The sequence below is a fragment of the Balaenoptera borealis genome (genome assembly GCF_965194805.1).
Source record: "Balaenoptera borealis genome assembly, chromosome: 5".
Classification (NCBI taxonomy): domain Eukaryota; kingdom Metazoa; phylum Chordata; class Mammalia; order Artiodactyla; family Balaenopteridae; genus Balaenoptera; species Balaenoptera borealis.
The window spans coordinates 56371257-56393027 of NC_138862.1; the positions used below are offsets into that span (position 1 = coordinate 56371257).

General features: G+C 40.4%; 2 protein-coding genes across 2 annotated transcripts in view; both read right to left on the reverse strand.

The window, feature by feature from the left end:
- Positions 1 to 13274, reverse strand: part of MORC1 (MORC family CW-type zinc finger 1) — a 199623-nt gene extending 186349 nt beyond the window's left edge. Inside the window, 3 exon segments of the mRNA XM_082394691.1 lie at positions 5849 to 5883; positions 9514 to 9567; positions 13030 to 13274. Of these exon segments, the coding sequence (XP_082250817.1) occupies positions 5849 to 5883; positions 9514 to 9567; positions 13030 to 13094 (154 nt within the window). The 5' untranslated portion in view covers positions 13095 to 13274.
- Positions 13275 to 14731: 1457 nt separating this feature from the next.
- Positions 14732 to 21771, reverse strand: part of LOC309630045 (uncharacterized protein) — a 143237-nt gene continuing 136197 nt past the window's right edge. Inside the window, exon 8 of the mRNA XM_082394808.1 lies at positions 14732 to 16882. Coding sequence (XP_082250934.1) covers positions 16704 to 16882 — 179 coding nt within the window. The 3' untranslated portion in view covers positions 14732 to 16703. The remainder of the gene's footprint in view (positions 16883 to 21771) is intronic.

Sequence of the window (21771 nt, forward strand, 5' to 3'; positions counted from 1 at the left end):
GGCATCTTGGCTACAGTTTCATGAGAAACTGCAGGGGGAAAACAATCATGCAACAAAAAGGCTTTAAATTAACATAAAACATGTACATATTAATAAATTATATATACAGCATGACATGCCCTGTTCTGGAATCTGACTGGTCCTTTAAACTTCAGGTATTTTCTCCCTGGGGGAGGGAATAAAGGTAGCCAGTGATGTGGCCCCAGGATCCCTCTATCAAATTGATCAATCCAAAGCACTAATTCTAAAGTCAATCCAGGTCATTCTTATTAAATTCATCAGGCTCTCTTCCAAGTAGCTAATTCCCATAAGAGCCATTCATGCATGCTTCTTAGTGGCAGCAAATATTTGCCTCTTGAAAATGCATTTGATTTTTGAAAATAGCTAAGTTATTTGGAGTCAATTTTGATGATTAAGAGATATCATTAAATTACATAATATAATCTCTTGTTTAAAAAATTTTGAAGGTGTAACTAAAAATAATGAGAGTAATTTTAATACACAGTTTGTAATCTGGCTCTTGAAGTAATTTCAACATTTGGATACGTGAATTCTAGCACACCTCTCTCTTTTTTTTGGTAACATAACAACTTTATTGAGAAATAGCTTACACACAAAAAAGCTACACGTTTAAAGTGTACAATGTGACACATTTTGACATATGTAAATACCTGTGGAACCATCGCCACAATCAGGAGAGTGAACATGACCATCACCCCAGGTGTTTCCTCGTGCCCCTTGTAGTCTCTGCCTTCTGCCCCTCCCATGCCCTGTCACCCCCGACCCCATCCCCAGGCAGCCATGGATTTACTAACTCCATCCTTACAGATTCATTTCTAGCACATCAGTTAAGTCAACTCTGGGTTCAATGGTCACCTCTAATCTACATTTTTTAAATGTTCAAAATAATCTATAAATATATATCTAAAAATCATACCCAAGTTTTCTGGGTTCATAATTTTATGCTCACATGTCCACTTGTAATCCCCCCTCCTCTCTCTAATTCACCTCCTGTTTACAAACCCTTTGTATCTTCCCTACCATCTCATTTCCCCAGCTCTTCTCCCTGGTCCTCTGGTCTGCTTACCTCAACTTCTGTGTCAGAATATTCCTCCCCGCTTTAGGTATTTGCTCTGTTCAGCCGTCCCCTGACTAAGGCTGACACTTCTCCACTGTTCAACTCTTGCTGAGTTCTTTGCACAATGTGATAGTTCTCAACCTTGGCTGCACATTTGAATCACTGGGATATATTCTAAATTGATTGGTCTTGGATGCAGTTGAGGAGTAAAAACTCCTCCCTATTATCCTAAGGTTTATCAGAACTGGGAACCACCTAACACAAGCCTGTGAAGTTACAACAGTTGATTTTGCGGCTCTTGGTATATAGTTCTCACGTAAGAAAGCAGGGCATTTCTTTGGTGAATAGGTGGGAAAGGCTCAAAATTCCCAAGAGTCTTAATAGAGTGCTTAATTTTTCTATACATTCCCATGAAGGCCTGCAGACAATCACAGCCTCAAAATTTAATATTCCCCAAGTACCCACTCAGAGGCTTGGCCTTGTTTGTTTCAATTCCTTAAAACTATGTATTTCAGATCGATTTCTACTAACCATTGAGCATGCATGTCCGAAACAAACCACAGCACTTTCTCCCCAAGCAGACTGCCTCCTCCTTCCGGTGTGTCCTCCTCAATCAATGGCATCTCTCCGCCATTAGGCTTCAGCTGCCCAAGTCAAAGCCTCAAGATCAAGTTCTCCACCTCCTCGCCCCATGTAGACATGTCTTCTCCATTCCACCTCCTCACATCTCTCAAATCTGACCACTTTCTCCATCCCCATGACACTTAGTTCAGGAAACCATCACCTCTCTTCTGGATTCCAGTAGCAGCTCCCCCACCTCTTGCTCCCACAAATCAGAGCACGCCGAGAGTCTGCAGCCAGTCATGCAGTTCACTCCTCTCCTGCTTATAACCCTTGCATGCCTTCCCACTGCCCACAGGATGCAACCCAACCAGTTAACAAATCTAGCTTGCCTTTCGTCACCTGACCCTCCAACCTCTCTGTGGTGGTTAATTTTATGTGTCAACTTGGCTAAGCTATGGTGTCCAATTGTTTGGTCAACTCGATGTTGCTATGAAAGTACTTGTGGATACAATTAACATTTATAATCAGCTAACTGTAAGTAAAGCAGATACCCTCTATAATGTGGGTCAGCCTCATCCAATCAGTTGCAGGCCGTAAAGGCAAAGACTGAGGTTTCCCAAAGAAACAGCAATTTTCTGCCTCAAGACTGCAACACAGAAACCCTGCTTGAGTTTCCAGGCTGCTGGCCTGCCTGAAGATTTAGAACTCAAGACTGCAACGTCAATTCTGACCTGGATTTCCAACCTGCCAGCTGCCCTACAGATTCCATACATGCCAGCCCTCACAATCATGGGAGCCAGCCCCTTAAAATAATCCCCCCTCTTCCTCTTCCTCTTCCTCCCTCTCTACTATATGTATATCCATAGATAGAATGAGAGAGACTGACAGAGAGAGAGAGAGAGAGAGGAAGGGGCAGGGATAGATATCTATTTATCTACTATTGGTTCTGTTTCTCTGAAGAATCCCTCCAAGCTCATCTCTTGTCATCCCCTCCCCTGCCCATACTGCACTCTTCCACTTCCACACAAATAATCACCTGGGACTAATCTTGAACATCTCAAACATTTCTGCGACACCATCAAGGTGTCCTATGTTCTCTCCAGATTCAAGCGACTATACATTCTTCTCCTTCGTCCTTTCCATCCTTGATTCTCCAGGTTAAGGCCTATTTTCCCTTTAGGTCTCTAGTTCATACATGATTTCTTCTAGGAAGCCTTCCTAATCCTTCCACATCATCAGGTGCCCATAATGAATGTTTTCTTTCTAATCTGTGTTTCCCACTTTTCGAAGTATATTCAAATACCTGTTCATGCATCTATTTCTCTTTCAGACTAGTGGTTCTTCCACTTCTTGGAACTCGGTTGCCTCAGAGATATGATGAAAGCTCAAAGGCCTTCTACCCATAAAAGTGAAGCTGCACACCATATTTTCCACAGATCCCTTTACTAGGATGCCAATTCCTCAAAAGCAGGCACTGTGTGTACCCAGCACTTAGCCCAGTGCCTGCCACTTGGTAAGCACTAAAAAAATGTACTGAATGCATATCCATGTTTACTAGAATAATACACATAGAAAGATAAAACATCCGTGGCTAAACATGTTCAGTTTGAATTTTATAGCCCTCAAGTTACTTGAAGAAAACTTAACACTGGAAAGTAATTCACACGCCTCAGTAAATAACTTAAAATCTAGTCCAATGCTTAGATTAATTATGTACCCCCATACCAATTCTATCTATTGGTGCATAAGCCCTGGCCCTAGTTTATTTATTTTTTTATTTTTTGAAGAAAAATCAGTTTGCTAGGTTGATAGTCATATTGTGGTTTGCTGCAATAAAAAGTTGATAGCCATATTGTGGTTTGCTGCAATAACAAATATTACCTAAATAAAGAAAGAAGTGCCCCTTTCAAATCAAATTGCAAAGATTCTTTTTTATTTTTTGTGACAATGCCAAGTGCTAAAGTGGGGTGAAGTGAATACTGCCATGCCCTGATGTTTTGCACAAACCCAAAAGAACATATTGTGTGAATTCTGATCACATTTGTTGTACCTTCTGTGATTCCAGATAATTCTTCTCAACCCTTCGACCCTTCAATAATATGTGTGCTCTGAATGAAATTCAGCTCGAATCTTTTCTCCTTCCTCCACTGCTAGGACCACTGCCTTCGTTCAAATCCTCATGAAATCTTGTGTAGATCACCCATAGCCCCACTTCCCTGCTGTCCTTCTTTCACACTTCTACAGACCATCTACAAACCATCCTGTATGCTCTCGCTAGAGTATCTTGCTTTAAAAAGAAAAGAGCACATTTCTATTGAATAATTTGCCAACTGACATTGCTCAAAACTCTTTAATGGTCCACTGGCTACAGAAAAACAAACAAACAAAAAATCTTAGTGTGGTATTCAAGGTGCTCATCCATTTGGCTCTAACACTTAGCTCTAGTCAACCAAGCCCCATCATTGTCTCCTGGATGCTTTTTCTCCAAATATATACATGGCTCACTGCCTCATGCCATTTAGGTCTTTGCTGGTGTAACACCTATTTAGAGCAACTTTCCATGAGCACCATGTGAAAAATAGTACATCTTTCCCATTACTCTCTGTTCTCTTATCCCACTATGTTTTTGTTTTTTTCTTTTTAGCATTTATCATGACCTGGTATATTATTTATTTGTTCACTACTTTATTGTCTATCTTTCCTCATTAGAATGCATGTTTCATGAGAGCACAGGCTTAACCAAACACTTTACTCATTGCTCTATCCCCAGCACCTAGAAAAATTGCTTGGCTCATTCATAATAGATACCCAGTAAATTGTTATTGAATAAATAAATGAGTCTCTGAACTAGTCTACCTCCATTCTTTTTTTCACAATAATTCCTCAGACAGGAATATTCTTTTCTTCCTACACTGCCTGACAAAAATCACATCCATATTTCAAGCCCTGGCTCTTTAATATGGGGTGTTCTTTCTCTGTGTTCCCACCATGCTTTGAGTCTCTCCTAGGCAAGAGATGCTTATTCTCTTTTACTCTTACATAATTGGATATATATGGAAAGACCACCTTTTCTCCACTACTGGCATTTCCTTCTATGCAGAATGGAGTGCAATCAGCAGTAGTAAAGGGGCCCTTCTCTGTACCTTGACCATTTTTTCCCTGAAGCAGTGAGTTCACTCATCTGACTGGTAATTTGGGGAAAAGTAACTTAAGAAGGTTCTGTTCAGATCTCTCCTGTTCCCTCTGAGAGCGAGCTGCCTGCAGAGAGCGTGACTCCACTAGGTGGGCAAGTGCCTGATGCTCTCCCACACTAAGCTCCACACTCCAACCCAGCATTTATCAGCAATGAAGACTGACTTTATTATTTGATTTCTCAAACTTCTCAGAACCTGGGAGTAGAAAGGGAAGAAGAGTGTCATTTATTATGTCTCTTCAAATCTCTCAAGATGTCCATGTCTCTCTTCCTCGTGAACCAGAAGCACCCACCTAGCACAAAATCTTAAAACACTTAGAAAACTGAATTGAACTGATTTGCTTTTTAAATAATGATAAGACTTTATATCATGGACCACATTCTCTGGCCTGTGACCAACAGCCAATATTTACAGGAGAGCTGATAGAATCTGGGTTGGGGATCAGTTTTAACACCATAGGCGTTTCTCCAGGTAGTGTTAACTACAGGACTGGATCACAAAACCTAACTTCCTCTGCATCATATTCAGTGAAATGAACTAATAAGTGCAATAAATACTTGGTGACTGGAAATGAAGTCAGTAAAGAAAACATGCTTGGTTTGAATTTCATAGGCTTCAAACATTCATACTGCACATTCATTTACACACTTTAAAACTGTGCTATGTTGGGAATGATGTATACTTAATTATGAACAACCATTAAGTTAATATGCATTTTAAAATAAAACTGTTTTCTCGTGGCAGACAAACTGACTGCTCCAAATCACTCTGATGCTTTCACAAAACCCTGGAAGATCTAATTCTGTAAATGAGTCCTCTAACAAGTGAACAATTTCACTCAAAGAGTGTATTGTTCTCAACCTGGCTCCCCACTGGGTCACTGAACTCACAAAGCACTTAGATTACATTAAAAATCTATAGAATGTGGTTTGATTTTCATGAAATAAAAGAAAATCAAAATAACTACAGGCTTTTCCATTAGAAGAAAAAAGAAGAAAGCAAATCTGCTCACCTGAAAACACATCAAGTCTTGCAGCCCCTGCATCTCTGAAAACAATATAAAAATATTGCTTCAGTATGAAATTGTGTTTTTAAAAATTACATTAATCTGAATTGCTCATGTGACATATGATCTACTGTCAGATAGCAAACAATGGAGAAATCCGCTTAAATTGCTTTAAAAACACTTACTAAAATGTTTCACCCTGCATTTGTAGACTAAGACCTGTGATCACTCGTAATTTGAGAATGTCACAAAGCCTGAAACTCAGAAATTTAAAAGAAGAGATGGAATTTAGTGGTAGTTACACAAGAAGCTCACGAAAATGGATATGAACATTAAAAAAAAATGGTTGGAGAATAATCCGGAAGTCATATGAAGACTTTCATGATATATTTTAGTACAAAAAGAAAAAGAAAATTACTAAGTACTGTGTACCATATAATCACATTTTTAAAGAACATATATGATATTCACGTGCATATCTGTAAGGAAAGAAATCAAATGTTAACAGTGGTTTTCTCTAGGTCAGACGTTGACAATCTATGGTCTATGGGCCCACCAACTGTTTTTGTGAATAAAGTTACTGGAACACAACCATGACTGTTTATTTACATATTGTCATTTACCTATTACCTATAGTCTGCCTTCACACTACAGTGGTAGAGTTGGGTAGTTTCAACAGAGAACACATGGCCTACAAAGGTGAAAATATTTAATATTTGGTCTTGCACAGAGAAGTATGCTGGACACGCCCCCCCCCCCCGCAAATGATGAGGTTACTGGTGCCTTTTCTTTTTTTCTCATTTTCTTAGTTTTCTACAATTCACAGATATTATTTATGTATTTTCTTAAATTACTTTTTAAAATAGAAACTTTAAAAGGAAAGGAGAAAGAGCCAGAAGATCCTGGTTTCCACATGAAGGCTGTGAGAGAAAGGAGAAGGACAATGAGGGCTTAGCTGACGAGGAAGTGGGTATGTTGAGGGAAGGAAGAGTCTAGAAGGAAGCTCAGAATAATAACAACCAGTGGGACTCTGATGGGAAAATCTGAGTGTCTCCCAAAATTTCCATCAGTCCCGACCCAAAACTACCCCAGATAAATTGGAGTAGGTACAATGTACTTGTTCTACAAAGTTGGCCCCTTAGCTCCTTCCTCTAGCCAACTGCTGCTTCTAAGTGCCTCCTCTACAGAAATTCTGGGGTTACCACTGTCATTTCTTGGGCATTATCCATGTGACAAATAAATCTTAAACCTTCCCTTCTAATCCTTACCACAGACCCATGACACATAGGTATCATTATCTCCATTGTATAATTGCACGTTATACAAAGTACCATGTATAAAATAATTGCTCAATAAACGCCACTGTACTGAAAGGTTTTTTTCATAGAAACAGTTTCTTCATAAAAAAATTCATGGGATGAGACAAAGAACAGTCATTCACCTTTACAGCATATTAAGACATTTCATAATAAGATTTGTACTTAAGCCCAGGTACTTTCTCTCTGAACATCTGTTGTATCAGGAAGAGTCCCCTAACAATTCTTTCCTATCCCGTCACATTTTTTCCTCGTCTTTCCACAACATTCTTTTAATACCTTCCAGTTCTAATTTTGACAACTACAGGAAATCATCAAAATCTTAAATACAATGATATAAAATAATGTCTTAGAGTAACACAGGGACTTTATGAAGACCTCTGTAAGACCAACCGAGCACCTTGCGTAAGTCTGTTAAACAGCTTCATTTGCTGTCAATTACTAGCATCTAAGCAGTGGTGACAAACTTCAGTGTCCCCTGAAGACAGAGGAGCCGAAGAGTTCAGGCTGGCCGTGGGGAACACTGGGAATGGCAAAGCTGAAAACACAGGCTGGTCCAAAGAGTGCACCTGCTACACACCTGATCCCATTGAGGAAGGCAGCCTCAAGGTTGGTACGTCTAATCTTTAAAAAAAAAAAAAAAAAAGCTTGGGATCCAGATTCTTTTATGTGGCACCTCATGCTTCTCAAACTTTACAAACAATTCCTTCTTTTCTTTTTTATTCTTTATAAATATTGTACAAACATTCAGTATGAGTCAAATAAACACGAGACAGGCTGGACTTGGGTCAGGGGCTGCCAGTTTACAAATGCTGCTTGAAGAATTGCTTGATTGATCACATTTCTCTCACTCCCCTGAGTCTGCAGTCAATCTTTCTTTGCTAATCACCCTCTCTACTCCATAAACCGTTCCCACTGTTCTATTTCTTCTACATTCTGATTTTACTTGCCCTCCTTTGTTGAAATGAATGAGTGAAACAACTTTATAGGAGAAAAGACAGTAAGCAAAATAGACAAATGTGTTCTTTTACAGTTACAGATGTCAAATTGCTGGAAATGGACACTGAGTAGGACAGAGGACTAATGGATACAGGAGGAGCCTTGCTTCAGAGCTTTGAGCAGAAGCAAACAGTAGAAACCCTGAATTCCTGCAGAGACTAACCATGAACATTCATGTGTAGTGGCCCCATCTCTGTTAGCTCCACCTAAGTTGCATTCACAGCTCTTCTGACCAAGCAAATTTCTTTTTCTCCTCTTCCCTCCCTTTTTGTGATGACTGTGATTCCATTAGTCCTGCAGAGTTTCATATAAAGAGGAGCTAGGGACTTTTTACTTAGCATTGAGCATGGCTGTGCAGGAAGTTCCAGATGGCTGGTTAAATGACTACACCCTGTGGTCACACTCAGTCACCTCCCTTCAAAGGCCAGAAACGAGGGGAAAATGCAAAACGTTGTAATACAGTCATCAATCAGTGGCAGGGCATTTAGATCTCCCCACTGAGATCCCTTATCTAACAACCGCATACTACTCCCTGGGTGGACTTTGCTTCCTGCAGAAAAGGTGACAAAATCTTCTGTTACAGGCAAATACAAATATAAAACAATCAAATGCCATATTCAGTGAGCTGAAAAACTGACTCCTTTACAAACCCACTATTGAGCAGGCCTTAAATTGTTAAAGAGATTTCCTTAAACATCAATACCTTTGTCAGAGACAGTAAAATGGGGCAAGGGAGTTCTGTAGCCAGACAGCCTGAATTTGAATTCTAGCTCTGCCAAATATTAACTGTATCTCCTTGAATAGGTCATCTAACCTCTCTGTGCATCAATTTCTACATCTGGGGAATTCAGATAATGATTTCCAGGTCAAAGTGTTGTTGTCAAGAATAATGAGTTAATACCTGTACATGAAGAGCTTAGAACAGGAGTGTCTGATACACAGCAGGGGATCAACAACACTTAGCTCTTTTCTCCTTAACTATGCAATTCACTTTGATGCAGACTTCAGTAAATGCCCAAACCCAAATCTAAATTCTCAATACATAGTATACATTGATACATAACTCAAATAAAATCCAAATGAATATCTGCTATTACATGGTTATAAACACAAAAACAGATGTCCAATTTACCTGCACTTCAAGTATGATCATAAATACAAACTGAATAAAGATGAATAATTCCTCCTTTCCTCTGTTCTTTTTCCTATAATACCTTGATTTTATAGGAAATCAAGTCACAAAGCATTCCAAGTGGGGAAATGACAACGTATTTTCATCTCTTAATATGACTAGACTTTATTAATGTCATAAAATTCCTTTGTCCCTTTGAATAACCTTTGTTTACACAGCCTTACCTTGCATTGTCCAGCAATTCAGCCAGTGCTCCGAAAAGGAAACTGTGAGTGGTGCTGATGAAGAAATATAGGGAAAACCAAAGTTAAACCAACTCTGTAATCAATGTAAAAGGTTCAAGACATGTTCAGACAATGTTCTCCAGTTCTAGGCCGATAATCAATTACGGAGTTATTCTAGAAACTACTTTCTCAGCATGGTCAAGATTCTGAAGTACATGACAAAGCCAGGGCTAAGAACACTATTGCCAAAATATCCTGTCTACTCCTAATAAAACAAAGACTTCAAGGACCTGACTGTACTCAAAGCAAATTTTGACATTTTAAAATTGCTTTATAAGCATTTACTCAAGTTTTTTCAGAGAATGTTTCATTAAAACTGTATTATTTAAGGCCAAATTACTTCTGAAAAACCTTGATCAAAATCCAGGCTCACTGAAAGACCTTAAGACTCCATCTGCAGACACAGGCACTGGCAGGGGACCCTGTTTGCACCACTAACCTACACTTTTCTGTGGAATCTTTTCACCTTGGACAGCCCTGATCCTTAAATAATCTCACAGATTACCAGTGGTCACTATCCCCTGTATCCCTCTTGCCAGGTCCTGGGCAACAGAACACACTAGATAGCCATCCTTATTTATACTTTGAAGGCTGAATGTTCCTCTGGGGTGATATCAAGCCACCTTCAGGGTCCCACACTTGCTTTTCATTTGTTCATTGTTCATTGTTCATTGTTTCATTTGTTCATTTGTGGATATTTCAATCAGCAACCTTATCGCAGCATTAAGGTAAGATTCAGTAGGCAATTTTCTTTTTATATTTAGTAAACAGGTAGCAGAAGCAAGAGAGACCCATTTATCAAAAAACATCTGCTCATTTGTACAGGAGGAAGGATAATCTGCAATGTCTCAGTGACTCCAAATACCTCAGGCCACAGGATGATATGTTAGCTAAAAATTTATTTAAAAAAAAATACATACATATATCTATTTTTGGAATTTTAAACTATAAACACATGCTGATGAGGGGTCTCTTTACTCCAGTCAGCTTTCAAATTTGTCATCAGAATAAACCTACTATGATTCTAATGAAGAGACAAGATTGTGAACCACTAACCTAATTGCTTAGTACACCATTCATTTGACTCTTAATTATACCCTACAGTAGAACTAACTCCTTTAATGGCAGACATCAGATGTCTCTGATTTCTGAGCTTAGCTGCTCTTATAAAATAGTTGCCTTTTAATAAATATTCACTGTTCGTGAAAAAAAGCATAAACCTACTAAATGCAATTGCTGCAAAAAGGTGTCCTTCACTCAAAAGAAAGTTAGTATTTAAAAATCTAAAACAGAGCAAAAGAAGTGTCGGTGACATGCTTTACAAAAGCAGCACTTCAAACCACAAGCCTTTCTAAACAATCCTTCAGGAAAGTAATTCCAATCATTCTGATGCCCCCGCCAAAAATGTCACATAAGCTTCTGTACTATTTCACTCGAGATTTTTACTGACTGCCTGCTATGTGCCAATGTAGGCAGACATGTTCTTTACACTTTGGGGGCTCAAGTTAGTGGGGGATATGAAAAATACACAAGTAAACAAACACATAAAGATGGTAACACAGATTATGATTAAATGCTACTAAGAAAGAAGGATGGGGAAGAGTAACTGGTGAGGAAGGGAGAGCCTTTCTTCACAGAAGACATGAGCTGAACCCTGGAAGATGAGAGCTCAGTCCCTTGCAGAACTGGAGTGAAAATGCTCCAGCAAGAGCAGGAGGTGCAAAGACCTTGAAGCAGAAAAGAGCCAAGCAGGCCAGTCCGCTCAGGGTATGGTAAAACGGGGAGATCACATCGAGATATGGGATGGCCAGGTCGTGCAGTACTTCCTACTCCATGGTTAGGAGCTCATACTTGGTCCCCATGCAACTGGAAACCACTGTCATGTTTTAAGAAAAGTGACACACCTTGGGGCTTCCCTGGTGACTCAGTGGTTAAGAATCTGCCTGCCAACGCAGGGGACATGGGTTCGAGCCCTGGTCCGGGAAGATCCCACATGCCGCGGAGGAACTAAGTCCGTGAGCCACAACTGCTGAGCCCACATGCCACAACTACTGAAGCCCGCGCGCCTAGAGCCCATGCTCTGCAACAAGAGAAGTCACCGCAATGAGAAGCCTGCACACCACAACGAAGAGTAGCCCCAGCTCACCCCAACTAGAGAAAGCCCGCACGCAGCAACAAAGACCCAACGCAACCAAAAATATAAATAAATAAATAAATAATATTAAAAAGAAAAAAAAAAGAAGAGTGACACGTCTGGTTTAAGTTTTTAAAAGTTCACTCTGGCAGCTTTTAGGAAAACGGATCATAGGGGAGCAAGAAGGGGAAGCAGAGAACCTAATTTAGAGGCTATGAGAAATCCAGAGGGGAGATGGCAGTAGAGATGGGGAGAAATGGATGAATTTGAGACACAGAGACAGCACGAAGAGGACTTGATGATGGATTGGATGTGGGGGTGAAGCAAAGGAGGAATAAAAAATCAGTCCTGTTTTTACTGAGGCCAGTCTCAGATAAGAATTTTATCTCTGGGAGCTGAGACTATGCCAATTTGTATCCGATTTTGTTGCTGTGGCTTCACGCTGCTGTCACTTTTGTTATTAAGTTACCAGACCACCAACTGATGATGGGGTGGTTTGGGGGAGGTAGTTTGGGGGAGGAGGCGGCTGGGGAGCAATAGCTACAGAAACTATGCAAAACTGAGGCTGAGGAACTTTTCTAAGATAAAATTCACAGTCTTTCCAGCACTCAGTTTATAATTTTTCAACTCGCTCAAAACTGCTATTTCTTCATTTGTCTTCTACCTCAGTTAACTTTTAACTACTTGTACCATCCTTTCCAGCTTGAAATCATTCTCCATGATAACAAGATAAAACTAAATATCTGCTGAATATTGCCTGTTTGTTTTATTCTGTTGTCTGTAAAAATTACACTGTTTTTCCCAAGCAGCAAGGCCAGGTTTCTTTACATTTCCATTTCTGTGGTTTCAAATCTGCTGCATCCTTTCTATCAATCGGTACTTTTAGTAAATACAAATTACTAAAAGGTTCCAAAAAATCAACATACCACTGTGAATTACACAGCACTCACTGCTATGCTTTGCTGTGTTGGAAATAACAGATGGACAAGAAAACCTCTGCAATCTGAATATTCGATATAACACCTAAAGGGTAGCCAAACGGGCCACTGGCCTGACAGAGAAGAAACAGTGCCCTAGTAATAACTAAAATGTGAGATTCCTATCCTCACAGAGGTTACATTTTCAGAAAGACTCAGGATGCAACAGCGGCTGGAATCGATAAATACAAATTACTCTTTGGAGGGCAACTTTAATCTTTAAAATGTCAGTGTGTTAGGGAGAGAAATCATTAGAGATAGGCCAGGATGGTAGAATTAGGAGATGGACAAACGCCTCCATTGTGTGGACAGGCTCCCCCGTTCCGGCTACGCCAGGGCACTCACGAGTTGGCGTGGATGAAGTCCAGATGCAGCTGGGCCCGCCGCAGAGCGGCATACTTGTCGCCCATGGCCTGGAACGCGACCCGCGCGGCCCTCGGAGACCCAGACGCCGGGCCCAGCAGCCTTTCGCCCGTCTCCACGCCCACGCCCACGCCCACGCCCACGCCCTTGCGCGGACACCTGGCTCGGCGAGCACGCGCTCCCCCTGGTGGCCGGAGCGCGAAGTTCACCCTGCACTGTGGGCCCGAGTGTCTGGCAAGTTAAGTCTGGTGCTGATCTTGGATCCACCTGGTGATAAGGCGTCTGGGCTAGGCTCCTCTTCCCGAATTTGAGGTTTAGGTAACCTTACTAAACACTCGTTTCTATCATTCCCCAACTGGAAAATGGAGCCCAGGGCTGGGGCTAGAATTCGATCAGAAATGATCGCACACACACATACACACATAAACACACAAAATGGGAAGAATCTGGGTGGCGAGGTTGGTAAGGGAGCGGGGGTGGTAGGGAAGGAAAATGGATAGTTTCCCTTTCGCGGTTGTTACACAGCAGAGGTCAAGGCCCTTTGTGTTCTCACCCCAGCACTTAACCGTGTCCCTTGGGTTGTGTTTTCTCCAGTTGAAGGAAAGAAAGAGGAAAAGCGGTCAGCCAGAAAGGAAAGAAAGGAAGAACTAAAGGCAATCAGAACAGAATGTGCAGCTTGTGTTCCGTGAGAACCTTTTTCACCTGTCAGCTGCCATTCAATTGTTTGATGTGCTGGCGCGACTCAAAGAATAGACATTCTGTATTGTTCCAAAAGACAGAACTGGGCAAGTGGAAGGTGGAAAGAGGGGGACGGGGGATAAATATAAGGAAGGGCTGTGTATGCCAGCTGTCCGAAAGGGGATACAAAGCACTGGGTCACCAAAACCTGAGCTGAAACAAGATCTGTCAAGGATGTGTTATGGAAAGGTGCTGGCTGGGATGACAAATTAGTAGACCTAGTTGACCTCTAAGTGTTCAAACTCATTCATTCTAAGGCACTATGACTTGCAAATAAGGTAGTTCAATAGTACTCAGCGGATGTTTTATATGAGAGTTTTAAAATCAGAAAAAGCATCTGTGGAATAAAGAAGTTGGACTAGATGTGTTTGTGATTTCCAGGCATTACACAAGCAATGAGGCTCACAAAAAAAGAAAAACAATGTCAGTTTTGGGGTACTCATTCTACTTCCAAAGAAAGAAGTTTATCTGTTACTACATTTGTAAGACTCAACAGAGGAAGAGAGAATCTGAATGGCAACCCAAGCCCACATGTTGCTCTCATTTGAAAACCGGAAGTAAACACAAACATTTCAAGGAATTTTCCTGATTGCATTTTTGTTTTAACAGTGGCTATGATGGTGTTTTAATAGCAAAATTCTCTTTACTAAGCAACGTGAGCTATCTTTCCAATTTTTCCTTTCATAGAACTTCAATGAAAGTATGATATTTTATTTTCATTTTATGGGTAAGAAAAGCTTGACGAGCCTCTTCTGGATTTATTTTATTACCCCCAATTTCCAGCTGCTACCTCAAAGAAATTTACTTTTGGGAGGGCACCAGAGCCACTAGCCTATAATTAGTAATGGGCTGTAATACCTAATTTCTACCAGAGGGAAGGGTGTGATTATCACAGAAGCACTCCGTCTAATAATCTTTGCAGAGCCCTCCTACAGTACGTGGGCAGTCCCAAGCAGGGGCAGGGGGGGGATCTATTAGATGGTGCTGAAAAAGAGCCCTGAGATCACTGTGCACAATCCACCAAAAGCCTTTTTCCCCATTTCAACTCTGCTTTGCCACTCTGCTGTCATAAAGGCAATTCGTTTCCTCTTTAAGGTATACTTTTGGGATTGCCTGTCTCAGCCACCTCCCTCAGCCCTGCCTCAGTATTCATTGTAACATTATTTCATGATAAAAAATACTAGGGGAATAACAGGGAGAAGAAATTTAAAATGAGAGCATCATCTGTTCATCTTATGGTTGATCCTGATGTTAAGAACAGTCAGTTTGGGATACGAGACTCTTCAACTCTTCCTAACCAAACATTTCAGCTTTGCAACATTCACGTACTAGTCACAAATGGCGGCTCAAATTTTTCAAACTCCACCTTCCCCCTTTCGCTTAACTAACTTTGTCTGAACCAACATTTCATTACTCTACACAAACATGTTTAAACTCAAAACAAAGTTTATAAACATAGAAAACGGACACTTGTACCTTCCAACCAGGCACAATGGTGTGCCATCTCCTAAGAACGACAAGAAGTGAGGTCGTCCTGAGATAATAAACACAGAAAACAAATGTTATTAAGGTGATAATGTTGAAAGAGGCCAATAACCCTCAATCGATAATAATGAAATGTCTCTGAAAGCACCTCACACCATTATTGCTCATTTTCTGGCTTTTGTGTGAACCTTGTCAGTGTGCTTTCATCTCTTCCAATCTACTCCAGGTTAGACAATGGTGGGGCTTTCATTATAGAAATTCTGTTACCCACATAACTGACCATCTTTATATTCCCAAATATTCAGCACTGTGATAAGCATGAGACGGTGGAAAATATGAGGCCCAGAACTTGCTCAAAGAAGAATAGTGATGGTATTAAATGAGTTAGAAAATATGGTATTCACTCTGGGTTGGCTAACCCACTAGCCATTTTCCCAACTTTCCTCTTTCTACTATCAAAGCTGAAAACTTGCTTTTCTATACTCCCCTGCAGCAAAGGTGGCCATCTGACTCAGTCCTCTTGAATAAGATAAAAGCAGAAATGTGTTGAGTGGTTTCTAGAAAACCACTAGATAAAAGGCACAGTCGGGGCTGGTTCTACCTCCCTTCTTTCTTGTTTCTGCTTTAAACACAGGTGCAATTACAGGATTGTGAGGTGTCATTTGCATCCGTGAGGGAAAGTCAAGAGAACTGCATGAAGCAGTCCCAAACATTCTTGAATTACTAAACCAAAGCCAGAAGTCACTCACCTCCAGAGTTTTCATTATGAAACAAAACTTTATCTTTATTGGTTTAAGTAATTATAATTGGATTTTCTTTTAGTTGTAGCCAAAACTGTTCTTAACCAATAGAAATAAAGACAAAGCATAATGCCAGAAAGCACCAGAAGCATACTTTCTTTCCATCACTGGGCATCAGCAGAAGATTATTTGTTATGAACTGTGATTTATAAGTCTTTTCTTGCCAGAAGTGGTAAATGTCAGTAGAGAGGAAGACACTTGCAGGAGCCATTAGAACAAACAGAGAGAGGAAGGGGCAAGACCTGTGTGTATACAGAATATCATAACTAGAGTTGTTAGACTAAAGCACAGGAAGAGACAGTGTTGGCCAGATGAGGAAGGAGAGCATTAAAGAGAAGTTGGAGTGTCGGGGTGAAATTTATGTTTAGAGTGATGTATAATTTGGAGCCATCATTGGCTCATGCAGTGAATCAGCCATTCATTTGGTGAGAGCCAGCTCCATGGTAGGTTCCAAGAATATAAAAATACAAATATCATGTTTCTGCCTTCAAGGGGTTACAGTTTAATAGAGGCAGAGTGTATCAGGTTTCAATGTAGGAAACAGAAACCATTCTGCATACGTCAGACACCAAGTAATATGATGCAGGGAAATGGATATTGACAAAATCCATGGAAGAGATAGTAGGGCTCGAGTCAGGGGCCTACCACAGGACAGCTGAATTCAGCCTCACACCATGAAGCTTCAGAACAGAGGGCAGCAGTCTCCTGATGCCACTGCTGCAACTGCCTCCAGCTACACATGAGGGCGGTTTCCAAGTACAGGAATGCTGAGGCTGGCCATCGCCTCTGCGCACTCACATCCCATGTCCTGCCTAGTAGCAGCAAAACAAAACAATATATTTTACATCCAGAATCTAAGTATAGTTTCTAGTTTTTCAGTCTCTCTAACTGGAGGGATTAGAGAGAAGGTGCTTGGAGACTAAGGGAAACGATGCACAGTTTCCACCACACTGATGGACTTTTAAAGCCTCCATTCGTGTATGAAGGTGTTACAGGTCCTGTGAGAGAAGTCTGGGTTCCAAGGAGGGAGGTGGGTTAGGAAAGATTTCAAAGAAGCGATGGCACTTGACCAGTGCCTTGAAAGATGATCTTATACTTGTTGGGTGAACAGAATCAGGACTGGCATTTTAGGTAGAGTGTTCAGTTGAAAAAAGGAAAAATGTGAAGCTACACAGACATTCAATAGGTAGCTCACTGTGTCTGGAGTGAGGGGCACAAAGTGGGGCAGGAGAGGAGGGGATGCAAGCTTCAAGAGGGCTGGGAAGGAAGTGGGAGTCAGGTCATGGTGGACCCTGAATGCTGTACTGAAGAATTTGGAGTGGATCTTGCGGGGGTTGGAAACCAGAGTCAGGCCTTCAGCAATGGAGGGCTATGAATGAATTTGTGCTTCGTAAGGATTGCTCTGGATGCATGTGAGTACTAGGTTGGAGGAGTTCAAGCCCAGAAGCAGGAAGGCTAGTTAGCAGAGTGTTATAGTAGAAAGTGAGAAATAGCCTCCTGAGCTGGGGAGAATTTGATATTATGTGGGAAAGAGATGAACTGGATGCCCTCATAGCTTAGGTAGCCATAAAGGTCATCTCTGGAAGACTTGCAACAAAGTGGAGAAGAAACCATGGAAATGAGGACTGGAGTGGTGCCCATGGAGAGAAAGAGATGAATAAGAAAGGTCGATATTAGGAAAACCTGGGAGTGGGCATTCCTAAACGGGACCACAAGATACTAGTAAATGCAAGGAGAAAATACAAGTTTGGTTGGCTTAACTTAGTTCTTCAGGGGTCTGAGGGAAGCAGGAAAGAAAGAAAGGGCAAAAGTTACTCCATGGTTTTAAGCTTGAAGTCCTGGGGAGATGGTCTTGCCGTTGACAGTATTGGGTAAGGCACCCAAAATTACCAGTTTGAAAGGTAGAAGAGAGTGAGTTCATTTTTGTCACGTTAGGATTTCAAATGAAACAAACAGCACATCCAAGTAGAGTACTGTCTTGCACTTTAAATAAATATGTGGTTTTCCTGTCTTCAATGGAGCTAGCTAACAACAGGTTGTCATTTTTCAATAAAATGTACTTTTGTGTTATGGAAAATATTAGTGAAGTTATTCAGCCTTGTGTGCCTCTGAAGTCAGAGGCTGAGAAGATTGTGGGAATGGGAGAAGGTGGTTAAAGATACCAGGAAGAAAAGAGACACACTCAGGTGAATGTATGGGGAAATGCAAATTTTATGGCTATGAGTTAATATTTGTCGAAACTGATCAAAAAAAATCTGCAAATCAATTTTCTGTCCTGAACCCCCGTTTAAATACGGATGTCTAATTTCTGAATTGAGGCTGTATATCAACTCATTAGGCTGTCTAGAATTATACACTAGCCTCACCTTGAGAAGACAAGACAGTGTTTCTTATAATTGTATTTCCTGGGATTTGTCTATTAAAAAATGAAAGGGAAATAATGTGTCCAGATCCCTCTCAAACTTGTTCCATCTTCTTTCAACAAAACCCTTTTATCTACAAAACAGAAATAGAGTTACAGATACAGAAAACAAATTTATGGTTACCAGGGGGTAAGGGAGAGGGGAGGGATAAATGAGAGATTGAGATTAATATATGCACACTACTGTATATGAAATAGATAATTAATAAGGACCTACTTCATAGCACAGGGAACTCTACTCAATACTCTGTAATGGCCTATATGGAAAAAGAATCTAAAAAAGAGTGGAGATATATATATGTATAACTGATTCACTTTGCTGTACCCCTGAAACTAACACAACATTGTAAATCAACTATGCGCCAATAAAAATTAAAAAGAAAGAAAAAAATCATTGCAAATAGCCAAATTTAGTGCATTATTAGAATGCAAAGTGATAAAACAACACACATTGATCTTTGGGGCACTCTGTAATGAGTCTTTTTAAAAGTTCAAAGGTGGAAAAAACCTCACACATGTAAGTAAGACTCGTACTCTGACCTTTGAGAACAGCACTTACAGACTTGCAATGAATCACTGACAATTCAAAGGGAGAGGTAAGCACATTTTTCCTGCTGTGGCAAAAAGAACCACCTCTTAAAATTTCTTATCTAACTCAAATTGCAGACCTTTGAAATGAAACAAATTGTCCTATATGTTCTCCAATGGACAATTTTCAGTCTGGGGACCTTTCTTACCCATAATTGAATTGTCTTCCCCCCCCATAACGTACCACAATAACATCCAGAAAATGCCTGCTATATTTCAGAAACTTAAATAAACTTTTGTTTTTAATATAAAATTTGCTGACTATTTTTATTATTATCATATCCCTCCCATATCAAATCGCCAGACTTCTGTTATTTGAGGTATGCTCAAAGAACGTTGTAATGAAAAAAGAGTTTTTAGAGCAGGGAAAAATTTTGTCTACAATCAAAACTGCACAACAGTTTTAGAATAGTTTTTGGTTTTATTTTACTGTTGAACTTCAATTATCTTTGTTCTACCATAAATATAACAAAAAAGTAATGCAAAAAATCCAATATGTAAAAGAAATGAGCCTGTGATGTGATATCAGGGGTCTTCTATCATCAGCCTAACACTCTACCATCTTGTTTTTTGTAGCCTGATATTTCCTCAACAAGGTGTGAAGCCTTTCATTTCACAGATACTGCTGGGGGAAATCATAGGGTGTGGCGGAGAGGAATTACTGAATGTGGGCTGAATGTGGAAGTAGCTAGTTTCAAGGTTCCCAGTTCAAACACTGATGCCATCCTGCTCTTCTGGCTCAGAGGTATTTTCTGGATATCCCTACCTTGGATGGGGACTGGAGCGCCGTCCAGAAGAGGCAACTTGCTCTTAGACCTCATCCCAGTGATATGGTTAATGATGGAGCATCTTCCTGAGTGTGGTGACTGATAACACATAATGCTATTGGAAAACATCGAATCAACAAAACATGCCAACAGGCTTTGATATGAAGTATGCACATGGGGATTGAGAGTTCATAACATCTCTCGAGTTTCCAAATTCCACACCTTTTCGCCCCAAATCATTCAGTTTGAGTGTGGCACAGGGAGGTTGGGGGTGGGAAGTGAGTCATTGGTTTAGAGCCTGAATCCTTTTCACAGTGGCTTCCTGACTTTGTATCAGTTTCTGTAACATGCTTCTCTCCACCACTCTCTCTCTGGGGGCACTATTTCTTTCTCTTTAACTTTCTCACTTGTTCCTCCCCATTCCTAGGAAAAGCACTCTCTACCCTCTGATCACTAACCACCGAATTGGTCAAGTGGGTTGTTGTCTCTATTCAGAACATCACTTCCTGCCAAAGCTAATCGCCCCATCATTTAAGGGGCCCCCATCCCTAGGTAGTCTCTCACCACTGAAAAGTCATATTTGCAGTGGATATCACCACTCCAAAAGTGGTATTTCCTTTTTTCTTGTACCTAACTCTTATAGATAAAAATTCCCATGATACCTGAGGTGATAAGTAATTATTATTATCAACTTTCCACTGGCAGGATCTTCCCCCACAAAGAAGCATGCCATCATATGCTGAGGATTTCGAGGGATTGGGCTCATTAGACTTGGCTGGATTTATTAAATATTGCCTCACATTATTTTATAACTTAGGTATTCAAAAGTTTCTTCAAGACAGCTATGTGCATGATAAAATAGTATATAGTTGGTCATTTACCCACCCCCTCTTCTGTCTTTCACTTTCCCCTAGAGCACAAACATACCCCAAACTCTGTCATGGTCTTGTCTTTATAACCTTGTCTCAATCAGACCATAAAATACCTTTGTTTAATTATCTTAGACTGAGTCCTAATGCTTATCCTTTCTGTGTTTGTAGTCTCTTCCTTTTTCTCATCCTCCTTTTCAGGACTACCCCTCCATTCTTATCCCCACCTAAAGTTCTCTTCTTTGTGGCATCATAATTCTCATCTAGAGTAACTAAAGGATTATTAATCCTGAGCAGAAAGTCTGATGGTGACGGTAGAGAATATGACATCTCTCTGACCTAAAGGGGACTGGGACATTGAAAGCCATTATACCTCTATTAAAAGTTAAATCTCTATTCCTTATAGTAACCCTCTGTATGGGGATAATCACAATTTCAAGAGCCTTGGAACCTGCACTAAATTTGATTTTCTAGTTCCAAAGGATAATAGTCTCAGGATTGCTTAAGAACTATATTACAGTGGATAACAAAAAAATGACTATAATAATGCATTTAATGCCTATTATATGACCAGAAATAAGCCAAATAATCTGGTTTTAGGGCTCATGAGAAATTTGTGAATTCTATCTGAATAGCCTGCTAAAAATGAAACTAGTGCTGCCATGGTACAAAGGCCTCTTTCCAAGCTCCCTAATTCACTCTTGCCCATTTATACCTGTCCCAATACAGTTTGCTTCCATGGAAAAGAAATGTATCCATCAACCTGGTGGTCAACCTCCATGGGAATGGGAACTAAAATTTTACATTAGCCTCAACATGTTGACCCAGAGATATAAATAATTCAACGATTGTTAAATTCCTAGGATGGAATCTGAATCAGGAAAGACAGAAAGAGAGGCTTGTGAGAGAGCATTTCTTATCTTTCTCAAACCTCTCTTTTACTGAAGAGAGAAAAACAATTTCACCATGGAAAACGTCGCCAGCTGACAGAGTCTCAGGGGGACTCTTGCTCCATCCACTATTTTTGGTCAACTTTCCAAATACTCCTATTCCTT